General features: G+C 42.8%; 1 protein-coding gene across 2 annotated transcripts in view; it reads left to right on the top strand.

Moving 5' to 3' along the window:
• Positions 1-16,649, top strand: part of LOC113017208 (mitogen-activated protein kinase kinase kinase 11) — a 50,317-nt gene extending 33,668 nt beyond the window's left edge. Inside the window, exons 6-11 of one of the 2 annotated variants that reach the window (XR_003271421.1) lie at positions 1,264-1,380; positions 4,373-4,544; positions 4,635-4,747; positions 4,931-5,545; positions 10,437-11,282; positions 11,380-16,649. Coding sequence is in view for 1 of the 2 variants with exons in the window: in XM_026160365.1 (XP_026016150.1) it covers positions 1,264-1,380; positions 4,373-4,544; positions 4,635-4,747; positions 4,931-5,545; positions 10,437-11,023 (1,604 nt within the window). In the remaining variant the exon portion in view is untranslated. Of the gene's footprint in view, positions 1-1,263; positions 1,381-4,372; positions 4,545-4,634; positions 4,748-4,930; positions 5,546-10,436 lie in introns of both variants that reach the window. The other variant, XM_026160365.1, reaches the window with a different exon arrangement.
• The last annotated feature ends 1,135 nt before the right edge of the window (positions 16,650-17,784 follow it).

Raw genomic sequence — 17,784 nt, 5'->3', positions numbered from 1 at the left:
TTAGCAAACAGTAGCAGTTCCTTTCTGACACCACATGTAGGTCTTTCATTAATTTTACAGTTTATCTGTAGAATAGAATAGTGTTAATTGGCCTGCAGGCCTTTCTGAGTAATATCAGTGTTGTAGTTAAACACGGACTTTAATCAGCATGCCATTATCAGCCATTGCCACTAGTAGCTTCCTTAATGCTTGATACATGGAAAGAGTAAGGTCTTTCGTGAGTCCTCCAATTATGTATCTGCCTATATCAAAGCTCATCAGTGAGATTTTAAAAATAAAAATCCTGTTTGTGTTCTGCAGAGAGATTTTGATTATGAGCCATAATGTTGTAAGCACCCAAAGTAGACTTGATGTGAGCTGCGAGACTGTGATACCATATATGCCCCTGTAAAAACCACAGGTCTCTACGATATCAACCTTGTTTTTTTTCTCTCTCGAAAAAACTACTCTACCCACAATCCTAAATCAAAAAAGCAATGCCCCTGATTGGTGGAGGTGTAACCATGGAAACGTTTAAACTGCAAATATTAGGTTGCTTAGTGAGCGGGAAAAATTCAGAAAGTGTGAGAACAGTGATTGCAGTCTCAAACAAAGCACTGTACCATATCAGTAACAAAGCTTTACACACACCACAAACTGCAAAGTGTATTAAAAGCTGTTATACAAAACTAATGAAAAGGACTCAGTTCAAGAGGGTTGGAAGTTATTTGCTGTGGAATTTGGGATTTGCTGTGGGTTGCAGTGGGATGAATAGTTCCTTCACTTTAAAAACTATTTCAACAGTCTTGTGCCTTTTCCATTTTTGACCTTTTCTTTTTTATTAATTTTTTATCTAGATCAAATGTTTTTATGGTCACGAGTCCTTTCATTGCTGGTTGGCTTGGTTCAACGCTGAAAACTTCAAATTGATGTGTTATCACTTGGAATTATTATGACAGTAATAATTGCAAAGAACACATGAGGAGTACTAGGATAAATACAATTGCATTTGAAAGAACGTGGGGGAAATGCCATGTTGGGGCTCATATTAGTGCACAAATCGGCTGTGGAAGGTGTGACAGCTAAAGTCTGCTTCAGTTCCTGCGTTTTATAGATATGTAATGAAATACTGCTATCACAATTTGTGTAACACTCGATTTCTACAAAAGCAAACTCTTGGCTTCTTTAGAGAAATAAGGAAGCTAAAAAAAATGTTGCAACCTCAAAAACAGCTGACATTTCTTGACTTTATGAATGTCTTACATCCTGTTGTGTGTCTTTCAGATTTCATACATAAAATTACGGTGCAGGCATCCCCAGGCCTGGAGAAAAGGCGGAACTCTCCCGATTTGGGTTCGGGCTCCTCACCTTCCTTTGGACCGCGGTTCCGCGCTATCCAGTGTGAGTGCAGTCGTTTTTACGTACATATACATCGAGTGTATGTGGAGGCGTTTCTCAACGCGCTGAGAAAAGCAAAAGAATAACGTCTCTCACCATCTTGCATGCACACACAGACTCTGTTGCGACATTACTCGTCTCCATTTCCAAATTTACTCCTTTTATGTGCTCTCAACCACCCACTCATCTTTTTGTCTTCCCATTTCCCTGTGGGCCCCAGCTCCCTTTCTCTCTCTCCCCCTCACTGCTCTGTCTCTCTCACACACACCCTTTTCCCTTTTCAATAGTGTGTTCCAGTCCAAATATTATCTGACTTCCTTTCAGCAGCTCAGCACTTCTCAGCAGCTTTTTTTTTTTTCCGCCGCTGCCCTGCTCTGCTCCCCTGCTGATTGCAGTTACATCAGTGCTGCAGTGGGGGGAGCTATTCAGCTATGTTTTCCAGGCACTTAAGCGTCTACAGTTTTTATATGCATGTAGTGGCTACAGTGCGGTTTACTGAATTAAAAATAAGCAGGGAGGAATTCACTGCTCCAGGAGAAAAGGGTTGCAACAGCGGCAGAGATCTACATTGCTCGCCTGCTTGTCGGCTTCTTAGACAAACGCCCGAGATTTTTCCCTTCGGAGGGAAATTGTAGCCAGCAGGTCACGGGGCGTTTTAATACAACCCAAAAGGAAATTTTGTGGTGTAGCAACAGGCAATAAAAGAGACTTCACAAAACAATTACCACCGCGGGTTAACATAAAAGCACAAATTGCAGTGAAACATTTATCTATAAAGTGGTTAGTCAATCTAAAACATCTGCCAGCTTCATTTATTCATTAAGTAGCGGGCTGGTTTTCTTTACTTCCTAATGACTCTGCTTAATGGCAGTCACTAAGCCATGAGTGTGCCTGTCATTAAAATGTGTTTAGTGGATATTTATGCTTGCCCTCTCGGTAGCAAGCAGTGATTTATTGCAAGGGCCTCCCGTACTGATTTGTCTAGAGAACTGCCAAATTGATTTGCATTAGTCCACAGAGCTAGATTCCACTGTGCCATATTTTTACTGAATAGATATGTTGAAAATTAAACTGCCTCTTATTTTTAGAGAGTTTTTGAACTCTGAGATTGTAATAGTTTGTGTTTTTAGCATCTCAGTAGGTTGGCTGTGTCATGTGTGTTGGCAGCTTATGGATACTGCTGTCATCATTTATTTATTTATTTTTTCTATCTGCGGGGGCAGGATTAGATTTGGTTCTATTAGTCCTTTTCCTTCTTCCAGTTCCAGTACCTGAGGTACAGCAGGCTAAATTTGGACTTTTAATTGATGATCTAAATGCTACAGAGCGTGGGAATCGCCGCCACGCTGTCGTTTGCGCAAAATCAAAACATTGATAGAAGTCAGGTTAATAAGGAAAAAGCATGAAGATGATTGTGCTGGCTGTGTTGCAGCAGCCCTGTAGCCTGTAACCAGCTAACGTTTGTTACAATAGCATCCAGTCAGGATCACACTGACGCCTTTCAGAAGCTTCTTAAAATCCCAAAGCATTTAAAATGTGCAACGTAGCAAAGGTTAAATATACTGTAACAATAAAACATTTTCATCTTCCAACATCTACCCGAGGCAGACGTCGTTGCCTCTGCGATCGCCATTCCCTGTGTTTTCCTCCCAAGCTGGAAAAAGGCAAAGAGCCTTTTCGGTCATATGTAGAGATGTGTCCTTTTAAAAGGCAGCTGCTCACTATTCTGATGAGTTCCTGATGTCCACAATTTTACTTTCACACCTAAAACCACCTCTATTTCTGAATATTCCGTTATCAACTCGGTGTCACAATGTCACCAACTTGTGTTGAAAGCAATGTATCATTTACTTTTACATCTAGGCTCCGAAGCACTGCAGAAATGTGTGCAAAAACCATAAAAGGCTTACCTTTTTGGCCTTTTTGTTTGTTAAATAAAAATATATCAGTGTGGAGGAGTGTGTGGATTTTTTTTAATACGTTAACAAAATATATTTCCTGTCAGAACAACAGTAGAAGCATTTCTCTTAATTTTTTTCACTGTTAATAGAAAGATTTGATCAGCGTGGGGCAGAGGAGAAAACCTGTGAGCTTTACAAAATGATGAGAAAATATATTCTATGAAAGCATGTTGATATTAATAGAGGCACACTGAAAAAGGAAAAGAGTTCAGAGAGGAAAAGGCTGGGAATGGGGAGCCACAGTGTGATCTTTATAAAATCGTAACGCCAGCACTATCATCTGCCTCCTGTGCTTGCTTTGAAAACATAGTGCTGGAGAGTGACGGGCGGTAAAGTGCATCAGCCAGGCCTCTGCCGCAGTACAGGCCAAAGGACATAATACAGCATGTCCAATCAGAGAGCATATTTACTTTTCCCATTTCTGAAGCTGAAATGAAATGGCAGCGCAAAACACTGGGGATAAAAACAGAACCACAACTCAATGGAATAAACTGACAGCTTCAAAGTTTTCACCTTGACATGTGCAGTATGGAACTGTGGTGCCCATTCCACTTATAGCTCTTCTGGCTTGTTGGGTGTTGACATGCTGAGAAGGATCCTCGAGGCCTTAGGAAGGGTGTGATGGAGTCCATATGTGTTGTGACAGTAGAGCCCAGGCTGGCTGAAAGTTCACGCGCTGTTCACACACTTTGTGTTAGCAGCACGAGCCCGCTGGTGTGCCGCCAGTGTCTGGCAGGTGCAGTGCCAGCTTTAATCAGAAGTTTGCATTGGAGCTCACCCCCCAGATAACTTTGGCACCTTTTTTCACACTTTCTGCCCTGTGACTGTTCGGCTGTTATTGTGGTATAGGCTGTGGTCACATGATCTGTTTTAAAGTCCGCTGGAGCTTAAACTTTCATTTAAATTCAAGTTTCATGAATTGTAGCTCTAAAGTCAACTGTGTTAGAGATGATCGTACTCACCCGATTAGAACGCAACTAAGCTGATAATAAACGAGCTCATACTGATTGTATTCTCTCCCCTCTTCTCTGCAGTACCCAGTGACAACAGCAGGACTTTCGGTCTCAGCCCAGTCCGGCCCTCCCTGGATACCTCTTCTCATAAACAAGTCAACGGAGACCTCAGGTTGAGCCCTCATTGGAGGCCACAGAGCCCCAAAAGTCCCAAAAGTCCTAAAGTCCTGCGCCTTAGTCCCCAGGAAAGCAGGTACGGCAGAATTGCTTATTCCTTCTGTGTGTATGGATTTGATATGCTTAACCATCACCATGCTTAAGTTGAAATCTTTCCTGTTTTCAGCTTGTCGATGAGAGCTAAGCTCCTGAAGGCAGACAGCAATGAGAATGGAGACTCCAAGGATGACTTTGAGGAGTACCGACCCGTCACGCCAACCCCTACACCTGCTCAGAATGGTATCCACTGCCCTTCACCACCAGCTTTACCACCTTATCTTCCACTTAGCCTCCTTTCTAATTCTCTCTGCCATGACCGTGAATTATGAATCGAAGCTAAATGAATTATAAATACATTGAGTATTCCTCTTCTTCTATTTTGGGCTCTCCTTGTGTCTTTTTAAAACCTTTCTTTTTCCGCAGGCTCATCGGTGAAGGATAGCCCGTGGCCTCCTCTGTCTCAAGGAGACTCGGGCAGTGAGGAAGGGAGTTCTTCCCCAGCTAGCTCTCCAAGGCCTGAGAGGGGGCCTCTCGGTGGCCTGATTAACAGCACCCACCGAGCCCTGCTGGGCAGCGGCTCCCTGCTTGCCTCCATAGGACTTGGTCGCTGCCTGGATATTCCCCCAAGAGTGCCACCTCGAACTCACCCACCTTGCTTAGAGGGCCGCAGCCTCTCTGAACTTGAGATTTCTCATCCTAGGCCCCTCATTTCAGACCCTCCAGTAGTGGACGATCTCATCACCTTCTCCACCTCGGAGCCGCTCCCCAGACCCCTGTTGGATTTAGCGCTGCAATACCAAGAACTAAAGCCTTTACCCCTGACACCGCCTCCACCAAACCCCCGCGAGAGGAGCAGCCACCGGACGCCACACAGTCCGCAGAGTCCCAGCAGTGCCTCCATGCAGCACGACAGGACCAGCCCAGGGGAGTGGACCCCCACTTACAGTTCCAGTAACGGGGAGCTGAGCAGTGACTCCTGGGAACACAGAGCTGACAGGAGGAGGAGGTCCAGCCAAGGCCTGCACGCTTCTCAGCTAGGTTGGTCCGAGTTTCTTTTACACAGGCAACCCCATCAGAAAATAAAGTAAAAAAAAAAAAAGATGTTTTTATTACTGTGAGACAGAAAGTACAGAATGAACAAAACTGGATTAAAGGAGACCTGCTATATGCATTCTTGATTTGACTAGAGCTGTATGATTCACAGATCAAAACAGTCCTTATGACACTTAATATATAATTATATTTATCAATGTTATTTATATTTATCTTGTTTCGTATGCCGTCTTTTAGCTCCTCTCCCTTTAAGCCCCCCTTGCTTTTATCTGTTTTCTTCTGATTGGCTTGCCTTCAAAACAAAAGGCTTGAGTAGCCGGTGGGAAAGGGACCACTTGTCTAATATTGCATTAGTCCCCTTTTGCTTCAAAAATTGGCAAAGAACTGCGATGCTCTGTGTATTCTGACACCTTTCTATCTACAATGAACTTCTTCTGCAATCTGAGCTACAGCAGCTCATCTGTTACATTGGACCACATCTGTGTCAGTGAGCCTTGGCTGCTTGTAACCAAGTCTCTGGTTCACCACTGTTCCTTCCTTGGACCACTTTTCATAGACACTGACCACCACAGATTGAGAACAGCCCACAAGAGCTGCAGTTTTGGAAGATGCTCTGACTCAGTCGTCCAACCATTACAGTTTGGTGCTTGTCAGACTCGCTCAAATCCTTACCCTTGCATACTTTTCTGTCTCTGACACATCAACTTTGAAATCAGAATGTTCACTTGCTCTCTAACATATCCAACCCACTAACAGCTGCCATGACGAAGAGATAATCCGTGTTATTCACTTCACCTGTCACTGGTCATAATTAGGGATGGGTATCGTTTAGGTTTTATCCGATATCGGTGCCAAACCGGTACTTTTGAAACGGTGCCGGTGTTTAAACTGTGCTCGAACCGGTGCTTAAAGAATGGAGAACATAAACTTTGTCCAAAAACCTCTTATGTTTTTATTTTTAACAGTCTCTTTTTTCCTGCAAAATGATAACCAAGTTAGCCTTTTCTGTTGATACAAGATACCTCCTTTGGTTGGAACCGGTGCTTAAACAATGGAAAACACAAACTTTGTCCAAAAACCTCTCATGTTCAGCTGTTTTTTTTGTAAAAAGATAACAATGTGTGCCTTTTCTGCAGCTATGGGGCATAAATGGTATCACTCTTGGCTGGAAGCAGTGCTTAAACAATGGAAAAAACACAAACTTTGTCCAAAAACCTCTCATGTTCAGCTGTTTCCCTCTTTTTCTTTGGTCATTTTAGCCTTTTTGGCCAGGGTGCAGGGAGTATCTGCCATCAAACAAGAAGGCAGACGCATGTAACTACGACGGTGTTTGCTAGTTCACCTTACATGCATTAATTTAATAATGTGGTTAGCCTACTCAACATAAATTACACAGGAACAACATTAAACTACTCACGCAGAGAAGAACGGCTGCTGCTGCCATCATCATCCGTCATCATTTCTGCTACACTGGCAGGGCTAGGGGCCAGGACTCTCCTCTTCGGGTTCTTGGGGGATGTTGCTAACTCCGGGTCCGATAACAGGCACCACACACCCGCAGTAGATGCGCTCGGTGTGAGGTCTTGCAGCAAGCTATCAAATGCGGTGCATTTCTCGGCTTTTAAAGAAACGCTATGCGTCGCCAGGTGTTTCATCAGATTCGAGGAGTTACCTCCTTTGCACAGTATCACCTTAAAGCACTTGTTGCAGGCTGCTGAGTTTGCATCTTTTGCTGTGAAGTACAGCCAGACATTGATCGCTTCGCCTTGGGCATTTTTAATCTGTAGCTCTGTTCTAAAAGAGCGTACGTACCTGGGCCCGCCTACTATCCTCGGAAAGGTAAAATGATTGGCTAGAATCCAAAGTGTATGACATCTCAGGGAAAAAAAAGCACAGAAATAAAGCATAAATAAAGCTTTTCGGTCTGATTACTACCGTGAAATCGGTACCCATCCCTAGTCATAATGTTATACATATTCAGAAAATACAGAAAAGCATAATTGGTCTTCTTTAAGTTGCTTTTCAATAAGAAGAGATAACTTGGAAGAACTGAACGTAATTTATTGGGAGAGAGAAATTAATTATTTGGCAATTAGACTCCGATGACCCATCATGGCAGAATAGAATCCCAGGAGTGATAGGATTTAGGACAGGACCCCCCAGAGTCTAGACACTGATGGTGGTGAAGATGAAGACTGAGGCTTAAGCAGAGCTCTGGCCGAGGTTTCTGAGGTGGAGATGGGGAGGAGACAGTCTGAAAGGGAGGATGACCAAGAGCACAGATTTAAACCAGGCTGATTGGTTCCAAGAAGGCAGGCGAGAAGATGATTGGACTCGAGTAATGATGTCAGTAATCAGATGGACAGTGTGGGAAAGTGTTAGACATGTAAACAGAAAAGTAGCCGAACACATTATGTGATTACTCCCATATTGACCTTATGTTAAAGCTTCATTATGGGTCATGTAGGAAGCAAATTGCATCTTGTACATATTTTTGCTTGATAAAAGTGCAGTTTTTAAAGCAGTGTCGTCTCCAGATTGGTAAAATAATTTGTTTGTTGTTTTAATTTAGCTGTATAATTCATCTGCATTCCTCAGAGTGTGTCTACAGGACACCCTGCAATTCTGATCCAGCCTTTGCCTTGAATAATGTACCGCCTCAGCATTACAATGTTCCCTCACAGTTCCTTAGAATTATTGTGCCTTTTTATTTTTTCTTTAGCAAGATCTTTCTGGCACAACAGAGGCTTCAGTGCTGTATGAGCTTTTTCATTTACATCAAAGCTTTTTCTTCTGCCTATTTGCATATCTCAGGTAACAGCTGGCCCTTCATCCTTCACTGCTAATACTTGCGAAGCAAAGCTACCGTCCAGTCCTCTCTTGTTGCCCACCCCTTTCCAAGACAGACAGTTTTCTTTAGATGAATGGGAAACATGAGGCATCACAGCTGAGGTCGCAGCACATTCAAAATTCCCACTAATCTATTCTTGACCTCACTGGCTCGGGTAGATTGGGAATTTGGCTGAAGTTCAGCATCGCTTCTCAGGCTTGGCCAGTAGTGCCGGTAGTTAGCATTAGTATCCTTCATTATGAAACGTGTCGTGGTTTGTGTTTAAATGAATTCTTTGTGTTTAATCAGCGTTTTAATTTTACAGTATAGTCACGTTTTGTTTTATCCCTCCGAAGGCTAATATGCATCAGAAACACATTGACACACTTCAGATCTGTAATGACGGAGGCATGAGCATTGGTTGTTCTGTGAGCGAGTGGGCTTCAGGAAGGCTTTAAGAGTGCCCCTGGGTAACATTTCACACTCTATATATGGTCCGATTGAGTCACAAAGCCTTGGATTCTCCACAGAGAGGTTTTTTTCCCCAGCTCTACCCGCAGGTACTGAGCAGACGAGCCTCGCCTGCTCCGTTGCTAACAGCCATGATCTCCCGAAACATGTGCGCCCGTTATATCCGGCTAAAAAGCCACACATAATTAAACAGCGAGTGTTTTAGCTAAACATCTTATTATGTTTATTGGCTGTAATGACTCAGGCTCAGATGCATAGACACACTGCCACAAGGTTATTGGCGGAGAATGTGCATGTGAAAGAGACAAATTCAGAGGATTCCTTCCTCTGCTTTTTTCTTTACTTTTGTTCCTGCTCTCATGTGACTCTTGATTGCTCTTTTCTTGTCAGCTGAATAGCTTAGCAGCCTTGGAGAGTTGCTGTTGATGTAAATAATGCCATTTGGCAGACACATCACATTTGGAACTAGCAAATGTTCATTCAGACTGATTTATACTGAGTTTAATGTTCCTGTCGGTACTAATTTACACTCTCTGCTTGCCATTGTTGCTGCTTTGTCAAAGAGCTACATTGTACTATGTTATACTTAATTTAAACTAATTGCATCAGCATTCTGTGCTGGTAATTGTTCCATTTCTTCTTGGAACAGTAATGTACCGATTTCATATTACTGTTTGGATCACTTTCATCACACACAGTTTGGCAGAGTTTGGTTGGAGAGGAGTGTTTGAGAGCGCACTGGGGCAGTTCTGCAGTACTCTGAGAGTCATTTGCAGATTAACAATTAAACTTTTCTACCAAGACAGTTGAAGACAAAATGATGAAGATGTTTAATATGTTGAATATGAAGCCTTTTTCTCATATTGTGTATTTGTGAAAAGGTTAAGCCATTAAGGAGAGTACAGCTCCGCATGAGGAAATGGCAACTTCCTCAATTCACTAACGCTCATGATGTCAGCAGGGTCATCTTAAGTTAGGGCCTCTGTCCAACGGGGTCCAAAAGGTTTTTAGTTTTGCCATCTCTTCTGAAAAATCAGAGCTTTCAGAGAGATTTGCAACAATATTTTTTCAGTTGAGACACTGGTTGCTACGATACTGAGTATCCACAGAGGTAATGTCAAAATCCTTCTTGAAGTGGGTCTTGCTACTGATTGTTTCTTAACTGGTAGACCTACAGTGAACAAAATGTTCCTCCAAGCATTAACTTCTGCTCACTTGTTGTTCAGCACTTGTACAAACAGTGAAGGAAGTGTGTTGTTGGTTGGGGTCCACTGGGACAGTAATGAGCACAGTGTTGTACTGACTGCTTATGAACTCTGAATGACTTGAAAAAGTGTCAGGCGCTCAGCGACGAATCGTCGCCAGCAGCTTGCTGTGCACTTGGAATTTTTAGCACCTTGTCAAAATGTTGTACTCCAGTTGCAAACAGTTGAAATTGCACACCCCACCACATTATATTCACCTTACATATACTTGACAAAAAACAGTGTTTTGAAATGTTTCCAGTGTTTTTCGGACAGATACTGTCTTTCAGTGCCTCGTTAATGTTTTTCTTTCCTTTTATGTGCTTTTCAGTTTTAGACCTGCCTTTGTGCCAAGACACACAGGACTTTGATGACAAGGCTCTCCACCCCAACCCTGCGCTCTGGAGCCCCAAAACACGCCGCCTGGAGGTCAGCGTCATTCCTCGGCCCCGCCCATCTCCCATCCGCCCCCGCATCGACCCTTGGAGCTTTATCTCAGCAGGTGGTGGAAACTCAGGTGGTGGGCGCAGCCCACACCGCTCAGAAAGCAACTTACTGAGCTATCAGCCGTCACCCACCAACCCCTTCACCAACTGTGACCCTTTCCCCTCTCCTGACTGCGACCCCTTTGCCCTCAAGGCTGATCCGTCAAGTGGTTCGGATGGTGCCTCACCCTTTGACCCCTTCTCAGCTCCCTTTCCCACATCGCGTTCTGCCCCATGTTCTGCCAACGGCTCTCCCACGCTGCCCTCGTTCCGTATAGCACCCATTAACTCAGCTGACTCGGCCCTTATTGACTTTGGCTGCGGGGCCTGCAACAAGCCTCTGGATGGCACCAAAGAGAGGGCTCACCCCCGCAGGATACTGGGGCTCAAGCCATTCAAGTCCCCGACGCAACTCAAAGACGACAGGTTCTGAATCCAGCCTTGCCCCGACAAGGGGTTTATTCTCAATGATATGAGCCTGGATTTGATTGCAGGAGCACAGTCCAGGACCGTTTCCACTACTATGTCCTACTTCGGAACAAGGATTCGGATGTTATATAAAAAATTAAAAAAAACATGCACACTCATGACTCATCCTACCAAGGGAGGTTTTCCCCTTTGGGAGCACCAATCATCACAGGTCTTATTTATACACCAGCCTGCTGCTTTGGAAACCAGAAAGCCAGTGAAAGGTGGTACAATGAATTGTGGGATAGCTGCCTGTGAACCAATAGCTGGTGCCCATTTCATTCTCTCTCTTTTTTCCTCTGTTTCTCTATCCCTTTGAAGGAGCAGGATACAGATCACTAGCCCCATCTTCAGATTCTATCAGACTGCTCATATCAACTGCTTTCATCTCCCCTTACCTTTGAAGCATTGTGACAATGCAGAGGTGGATAAGGCGACTTGCACAGCTTCATCTGCCTCTACCTCTCTGCAGACTGAACGCCTTCAGGACAATGGAAAATTGGAGTGCCTTATTTCGTGAAGTGTTTTTAATATATATCTTTTCAAGGCTCTTTGAATGGTTAATCTGGTGTGTAGGGAAGATGCTACGAATCTGGCTTAAATTTGCAAATCAGCTTAGCATTGCAGTGTAAGAAAAATATCGTCTGCATGTATGTCTAGACTCATTGTTCAAGGAAAGCTTACTGGGGGTTTTTTTTTAAACTGCGTCTGCGTGTTGCATTATGGGAGAAAGCACTCTGAGTGGATACTAGGTCGCTCAAGAAATCCGAGATGAAACCGTGACCCAGGCATTCCACTTGGAAGCAGATAACATTCCAGTCACATTCTGTGGGAAATGCCAGGAATTGGCAGATTCATTCAGGCTGGCAGGCGACACAGCACAGGAAACAAGACAGGGGTGCCCTCCGCATTCCCGTCATATGCCAAAGAATGCCACTGTGACTGTGTAAGTCCTGGGACGAAGGCTGTTTGCAAATGCATTGTTTTTACCTCCTCAAAGTGCCAGAACAGAACAACACAGAGCAAACTGACACAATCACACAGAGTATTTGAACATATGGTTCTCAGATTTTGTTAGAAATACTGTCTAATCACCGCCACCTATAAGAGGTTCAACAAAGTACTTTAAAAGTGTTTTAAAGTACTTTACAAAAAAAGTCTGCTTAATTTGTAGGCGTTATCAGTCTCACAACCCATGATTCTGAGTTTCTTCATGTACCAAAATTTAATGTCTGAGTAAATATGAGCCAGATGCTTCATTTTCCCCCCTCCCTAGAGAGTTACATGTGAAGATTGAAACCATCCTTATTATCATTCATTCGCAAAGCAGATTGCTTAACATGGAACAATATGGAAAAGTTAGTCCAAGGAAAACATTCCAGAGATCTGTGAAGGCCACACAAAAAGCATTTTCTGTTTTATCCCTCTGCAGTGACGTCTGGTCACTCAGTGGTTGTTAACCTACCAGCTGATGACTTAAGAAGAACTTGGTGCTTTTCCAGTCGAATTTAATGCTGATTGACACTTAAAGTTCTAGATGGACTTGTTACCTTTGACAGGAGCAATTTTGTTCTTGCTTAGTTTACCTGGCTTCATGGATTCCACACTGAAATGAAAGTGCTACTGATGTTCTCATCTAACTCTCCAGAATGTCTGCTAAAGTTTCTTGATCGGCAATGTCCAATATTCCCTGGCTCAGCAGATGTTTTTAGCGTTGTGAGAACAGCAGCGTCCCTCCAATTTAATGGTTTTTGTTTTGGTAAAAAAAAACAAACAAAAAAAATAACAGGAATACAGGGAGAACCTCACTGTACAGATGTGGCAACATCATGTTTTTAGCCTCAGCACACCAGAATGCACTACAGCAATAACTTTCTCATGGTTCATTATCATTACATTACATTCTACACCTATCAGCCACAACATTAAAGCCTCAGAGAGGGAAAGTGAATAAGACTGACAATATTTTTAAATTGCTATTTTCTGCTGTAAAATGTGTGGATTTTTTTGACACGTATCACCTGCCTTAGCATTGTTTCAGACCAAGAACCCTCTTCTCAAAAATCGAAGGCTCTGATTTGGACTCGGATCAAAACCCGCATTAGCAAAATGGACCGCAACAATCCTGAACAACCCACCAGCCCCAAACGATCCACTGCTAACTTCCCAGCGCATGCAAACGTGCATGTTTCTGCATGCACTCTTGAAAGCAATCGGAAGCACTACCCAGTATTAGGTGGTTTTAATGTTGTGGTATATAAGTGTACATGCTAAATGTAACATGTTCACACTTTCTCAGGGATTAGTTTATTTTCTAAAATCATCCCGAGGAATGTAGTGGTGTGAGACAGGTTGTGGGAAAATTGCAGCAACAAAATAGCTCCAGACTACCAATGCACAACAGCTTTTGAGGGTGTGTTTTTGCTTTTTTTAAATTGACAGTCAGCTCAAGCACTGGTTCAACATAACTAAACCAGTGCAGGGGAAGCACCTGAGAGACCCACCTACCTAGCACAAACTCTGAGCCTGTTAACGATGGCTTTACTCTAACATTTCAAGTACAAATGCTGATTCGCTTCATCGCTGTCACCGTGTCATTGGAGGACAATAACAGCTTTGTTCTGTCGAAGAGTGAAAATCTTGTCTCCAAAGGGAAAAGCTTTGTGATTAGCCTAATAATCCCACTGACGTACAGAGGAAGCTGATAGTGATAATTAGCCTCTCGATAAGAGCAGGGAGCATAACAAAGCGCTGAGATATTTGGTTAATTAATTTGCCCCGACATTAGAAAAATGCCCCGCATATCGAGTTGCGCCCCGCTCCGGCTTATGTGTAGATTTAAGCTGCGCACTATCACATGCATAAAGTTTCAAAGACAGGTTGAGCCGCCTTTTCTGTCTTCCATTTCTTTGTCTCTCTGTTGCCACTGGCTACAGCTCCTGACCGGACTTCATCTTCGCTGTCAAAGCTCAATTTTTTTTATTTTTTGCATCTTAACCCCTGAGGTGATTTGGGAGATAGTTCTGCTCCTTTTATTTTGTTCTGCCTTCACTGCTTTCGTATCTGGAAAGTTTTTCTTGCGGGCAGTTTTGTCCTGACAGCAGAGCGTTCAGTTCAGTCACAGCCAGGTTTCTATGCAGCTAGAAGAGATGGCATTTGTTCTAGGACAGAGTCCATTTGCAGGAGAGTGCTCATTTTACCAAGGCATTATGGTTTGAAATTGAAAGGTGTATTGTCTTCTTCTTTGGCCCAATAACGTGTACGTGTGTCCTCTACTGTGTATACCAGCTATAGCCAGCTTGTAAAGATCTCATTTTTAATTCTTTGAATGTGCTAGCTGCTAACGTGTGGGTGTCTTCTATACTATATTTGATAGCAGATTTTTTTAGATTGAGTGAACAGCCTCCTGTCACAGAGATGTGGCAAAATGCACAAGTGCACATTTTAACTCTTCTGCGATTTGAAATTAGATGGAGGTAGTCATATCAGGAATTTTAAAAAAGGAAAAAGGGAAATAAGACCTAGTTCAGAACGCTGCCTACTGTCACGCCTCCGCACATCTGGCAACTGCTGCGGAAAGTGGGCGTAAATGTCAAATTGTCTGATTAGGAAATAAAAAGAAAATAGTCGTACCAACCCCTTGGATTATGAATCGGTTAAGAAGGATATGAGTGCTGTTAGACAAGGTGACAAAGGCTTCTTTTAAATCCTTGAGCCTGATTTTAACGAGGCTGCAGTTTGTCATGTAGATGACTGTGTAGTTGGTATGTACCTGGAGGGTTACAAAGTTCCACTGCAGTGAACACTTGAGTAAAAGCGATTACATACAGACCACCACCATTCCAAATCTGACATGTTTACCCAAGCAGTGTTTGACAGCGTGCTTGTCGTGATGTCAACCTGTTCTCCAATTGAACAACTCACCTGCCACCACCTGGACGTGGACATGAGTATAGAAAATAGTTTATCCTTCGGCAGCGTTCCCCACCTTTCTCCGCTCTCTTGTCCTCCCCACCGACATTTTAAAGACATGACAAGTGACGAGTTATTGCCTTGTCTGTTCACGTCGACACGCAATGTCACGACAGCTATCTTCTGATAGTAATTACACTTGGGTAGCTGTTATTGTCAACAGATGCTCTGCGAGCCCCCACACTATAAAAAAAAGAAAAACATGAAGGAAATCGAGATGATTGAAACGTCTGGCAGGTTATTTCTGTCATAAATTGTCCGTGTGTGAAGTATCCACTTCAACCTGCCAGTCACGTCATGTCTGCACGTTCTCTGGGAGCCAGACTTTAATTTTCTCTCAGCCCCGATGATGACAAGAACAATTTGGCCTTCTCCATCAAGTGTGTGTGTGTACAGTGACATAAAATATTATTTTCAATAACTGCAGTGCTTTACACAAATGATTACATTATTACCTGGGACACAATGTTTTTACTCCTGCTCGTAATTTCTCGAGGTGGTTAGAAGCCTTTGTGGTAATGAATTATTTAGGCTGCAATTGGATTGTTATTCATAGACAAAATACTCCTACTTCAGTTCATAATGTGTAATCTGAAAGATGTACAGTCAGCTCGCTGAGGGGATAAAAGGGACACATTTTAGGAAGCCTTTTGTGGACAAAGACATCCGATTCTCGGTTTTGGCTGTCAGATTTAGAAACCAGAGCTGCCATTTATCTGCTGGAGCTGACAGCCAGCACTCCAATACTAAAGTCTTGATGAGTTGATTGTGATGCTCTGCGCTTTCAGGCATCGCCCCATCCGTCATTGCAAATCACTGTACAAACTGACAGGGAGAAAGGAACTGAAATCTCTAAAGGCGAGCCCTATATCTGGCCACCAGTGAGCTGCTTTGAGCCGCTCGGTGGCAGCGAGCAGACGAGAGTCTATGATCTTCATTCAGAGTTCAAGCTCAGACCATTACCCCTAATCATTGAATGGCAACTGGCTATTACATGAATGAAATCTAATGAGATGGCACCGTGGAGAACCCCTAAGGCCCTGACCCTCATCAAGCCAAGAGGCCACCTGTGAGTGGTGGTGTTGTTTTAAAATTTTAAAGGTGAAAAATCAGAGCCATTAACCAGATTAAAAAAAGAAAACAAAACCCTTTGTGAAAGAGGAACAGTAGAATGTGCTGTTTTTGTGTTTGTTCAGGTTACACTTGCACTCACAGGTTTAATTTGGCTGCTTTGTGAGCAGCAGATGTGTTTATTATCTGATTTACCTTGATTAAACCATTGATTCAGCTGTAGCAGTAATCATGCAAAGACTTCCATGGGACTAATGCTATTCAGGGAGACCGAGACACCTGTAATAGCTTTATAAATAATAGTGCCAGGTGCTAATATATTTGTCATCTTTAAGGCAAAATTAGGAAACCAGAAAATCCCTAAATTAGTTATAGTCAAATATATTGTGCAAGAGGTTATAAAGTAAAAAAGTAAAACCACTAAAAAGCACTTGATAAAATGATCTGGCAAACCTTAACATATTGCAGAAATGACAGAAGTGATTCAACTCGAGTTTGAAAAGAAATAAAAGTGCTTTTTTGTGTTTGTTGCTCCTGTTCAGCTCGGAAAAAACAAAAAGCTGCCAACAAAACAAAAACAAAAAGCTGCTGAAATGATTAATTTCTGAATGTAAGTTATTTTACTTTTTAATTTTCAATAGTTTTATCTGCTCAGTCTTCATTTTGATAAGACTGTGAGCTCAGCTAGGTGGAGCCTGATAACACAGATGGTTAAACAAACTAAATAGCAGCCTATTTAGCCGTCAGTAGCTAATAGCTAACGCTAACCTTTGGCATGAAGCAAATCACCCAAGCAGTCTGCGGAATAAACTCTCTTTTTTGGTCACTCTTTAGGACATATTAACTGATATTGTCTTTACTTGTGTTCCTTCTTTTTGTCTTTTTATAACTAGTGTGTGACAGTGAGGGAAATGCTGAGTGTTATTAATGCACTTTGTTCTAGTTAAAGTAAGAAAGCTAAATGGAGAATATGGGAGCTTTGTTTTGTTTTGTTTTCTGGCATGAAAAAGAAACTCATTTAACAGTCTGAAGGCTTGAATTGAAATGATTACGTACAGTGGCAGAGAACACTGTTCGACTTGAAGAAAGTCAGGAAGTCCAGTGAAGAATTGCTGCAGCTGCGGTTAAAGTATGTTTTCTCTCCTTCATGGTTACCAGGCAAATTGGAGAATGGTTCAATAAGGCCGGATGGAAAAAAACTACGGCTGAACGTGTGTTGTATTTGCTTTATTGATGAAATTTTACCTTGGCAGGTCAGTAGAGCACACTCTGAAACAACAAAATAGATGGCCTGCCATTTCAGCGGCTTTCACTCCATTTACCTTTGCTGCTTTTGCTTGTTTGTGTTCAATTAAGTGGATGTTACAAATATGCCTGGTTTTCACCCTTGTTTAGTTGTCCCCCAGCTAGCTGTCAGTGACAGACACGCATTATTGCTCGATCTGGCTCATATTAAATCGAAACACCTGCCTGGGCCTTTGTTTGGCCTTAATAGGCCGAGACAGAATGATCAAATATGACCTTTCATCGACTGTACTGGTGTGGCACATCCCAATAGGGACGGGAACAAAAGCTGTGTCTGTGACAGGCGCCGCCAGGTGTGTAAGCTAACGCTCAGGCTCTGAAACTGTGAATATTATTCCTAATTCTTTTTAGCCTGTGCATCCAAGGTCACCATCTGCT

Source organism: Astatotilapia calliptera, chromosome 3 (genome assembly GCF_900246225.1).
Source record: "Astatotilapia calliptera chromosome 3, fAstCal1.2, whole genome shotgun sequence".
Classification (NCBI taxonomy): Eukaryota; Metazoa; Chordata; class Actinopteri; order Cichliformes; family Cichlidae; genus Astatotilapia; species Astatotilapia calliptera.
Note: the sequence above shows the minus strand (reverse complement) of the source record. Positions and strands in the feature narration are given on the sequence as shown.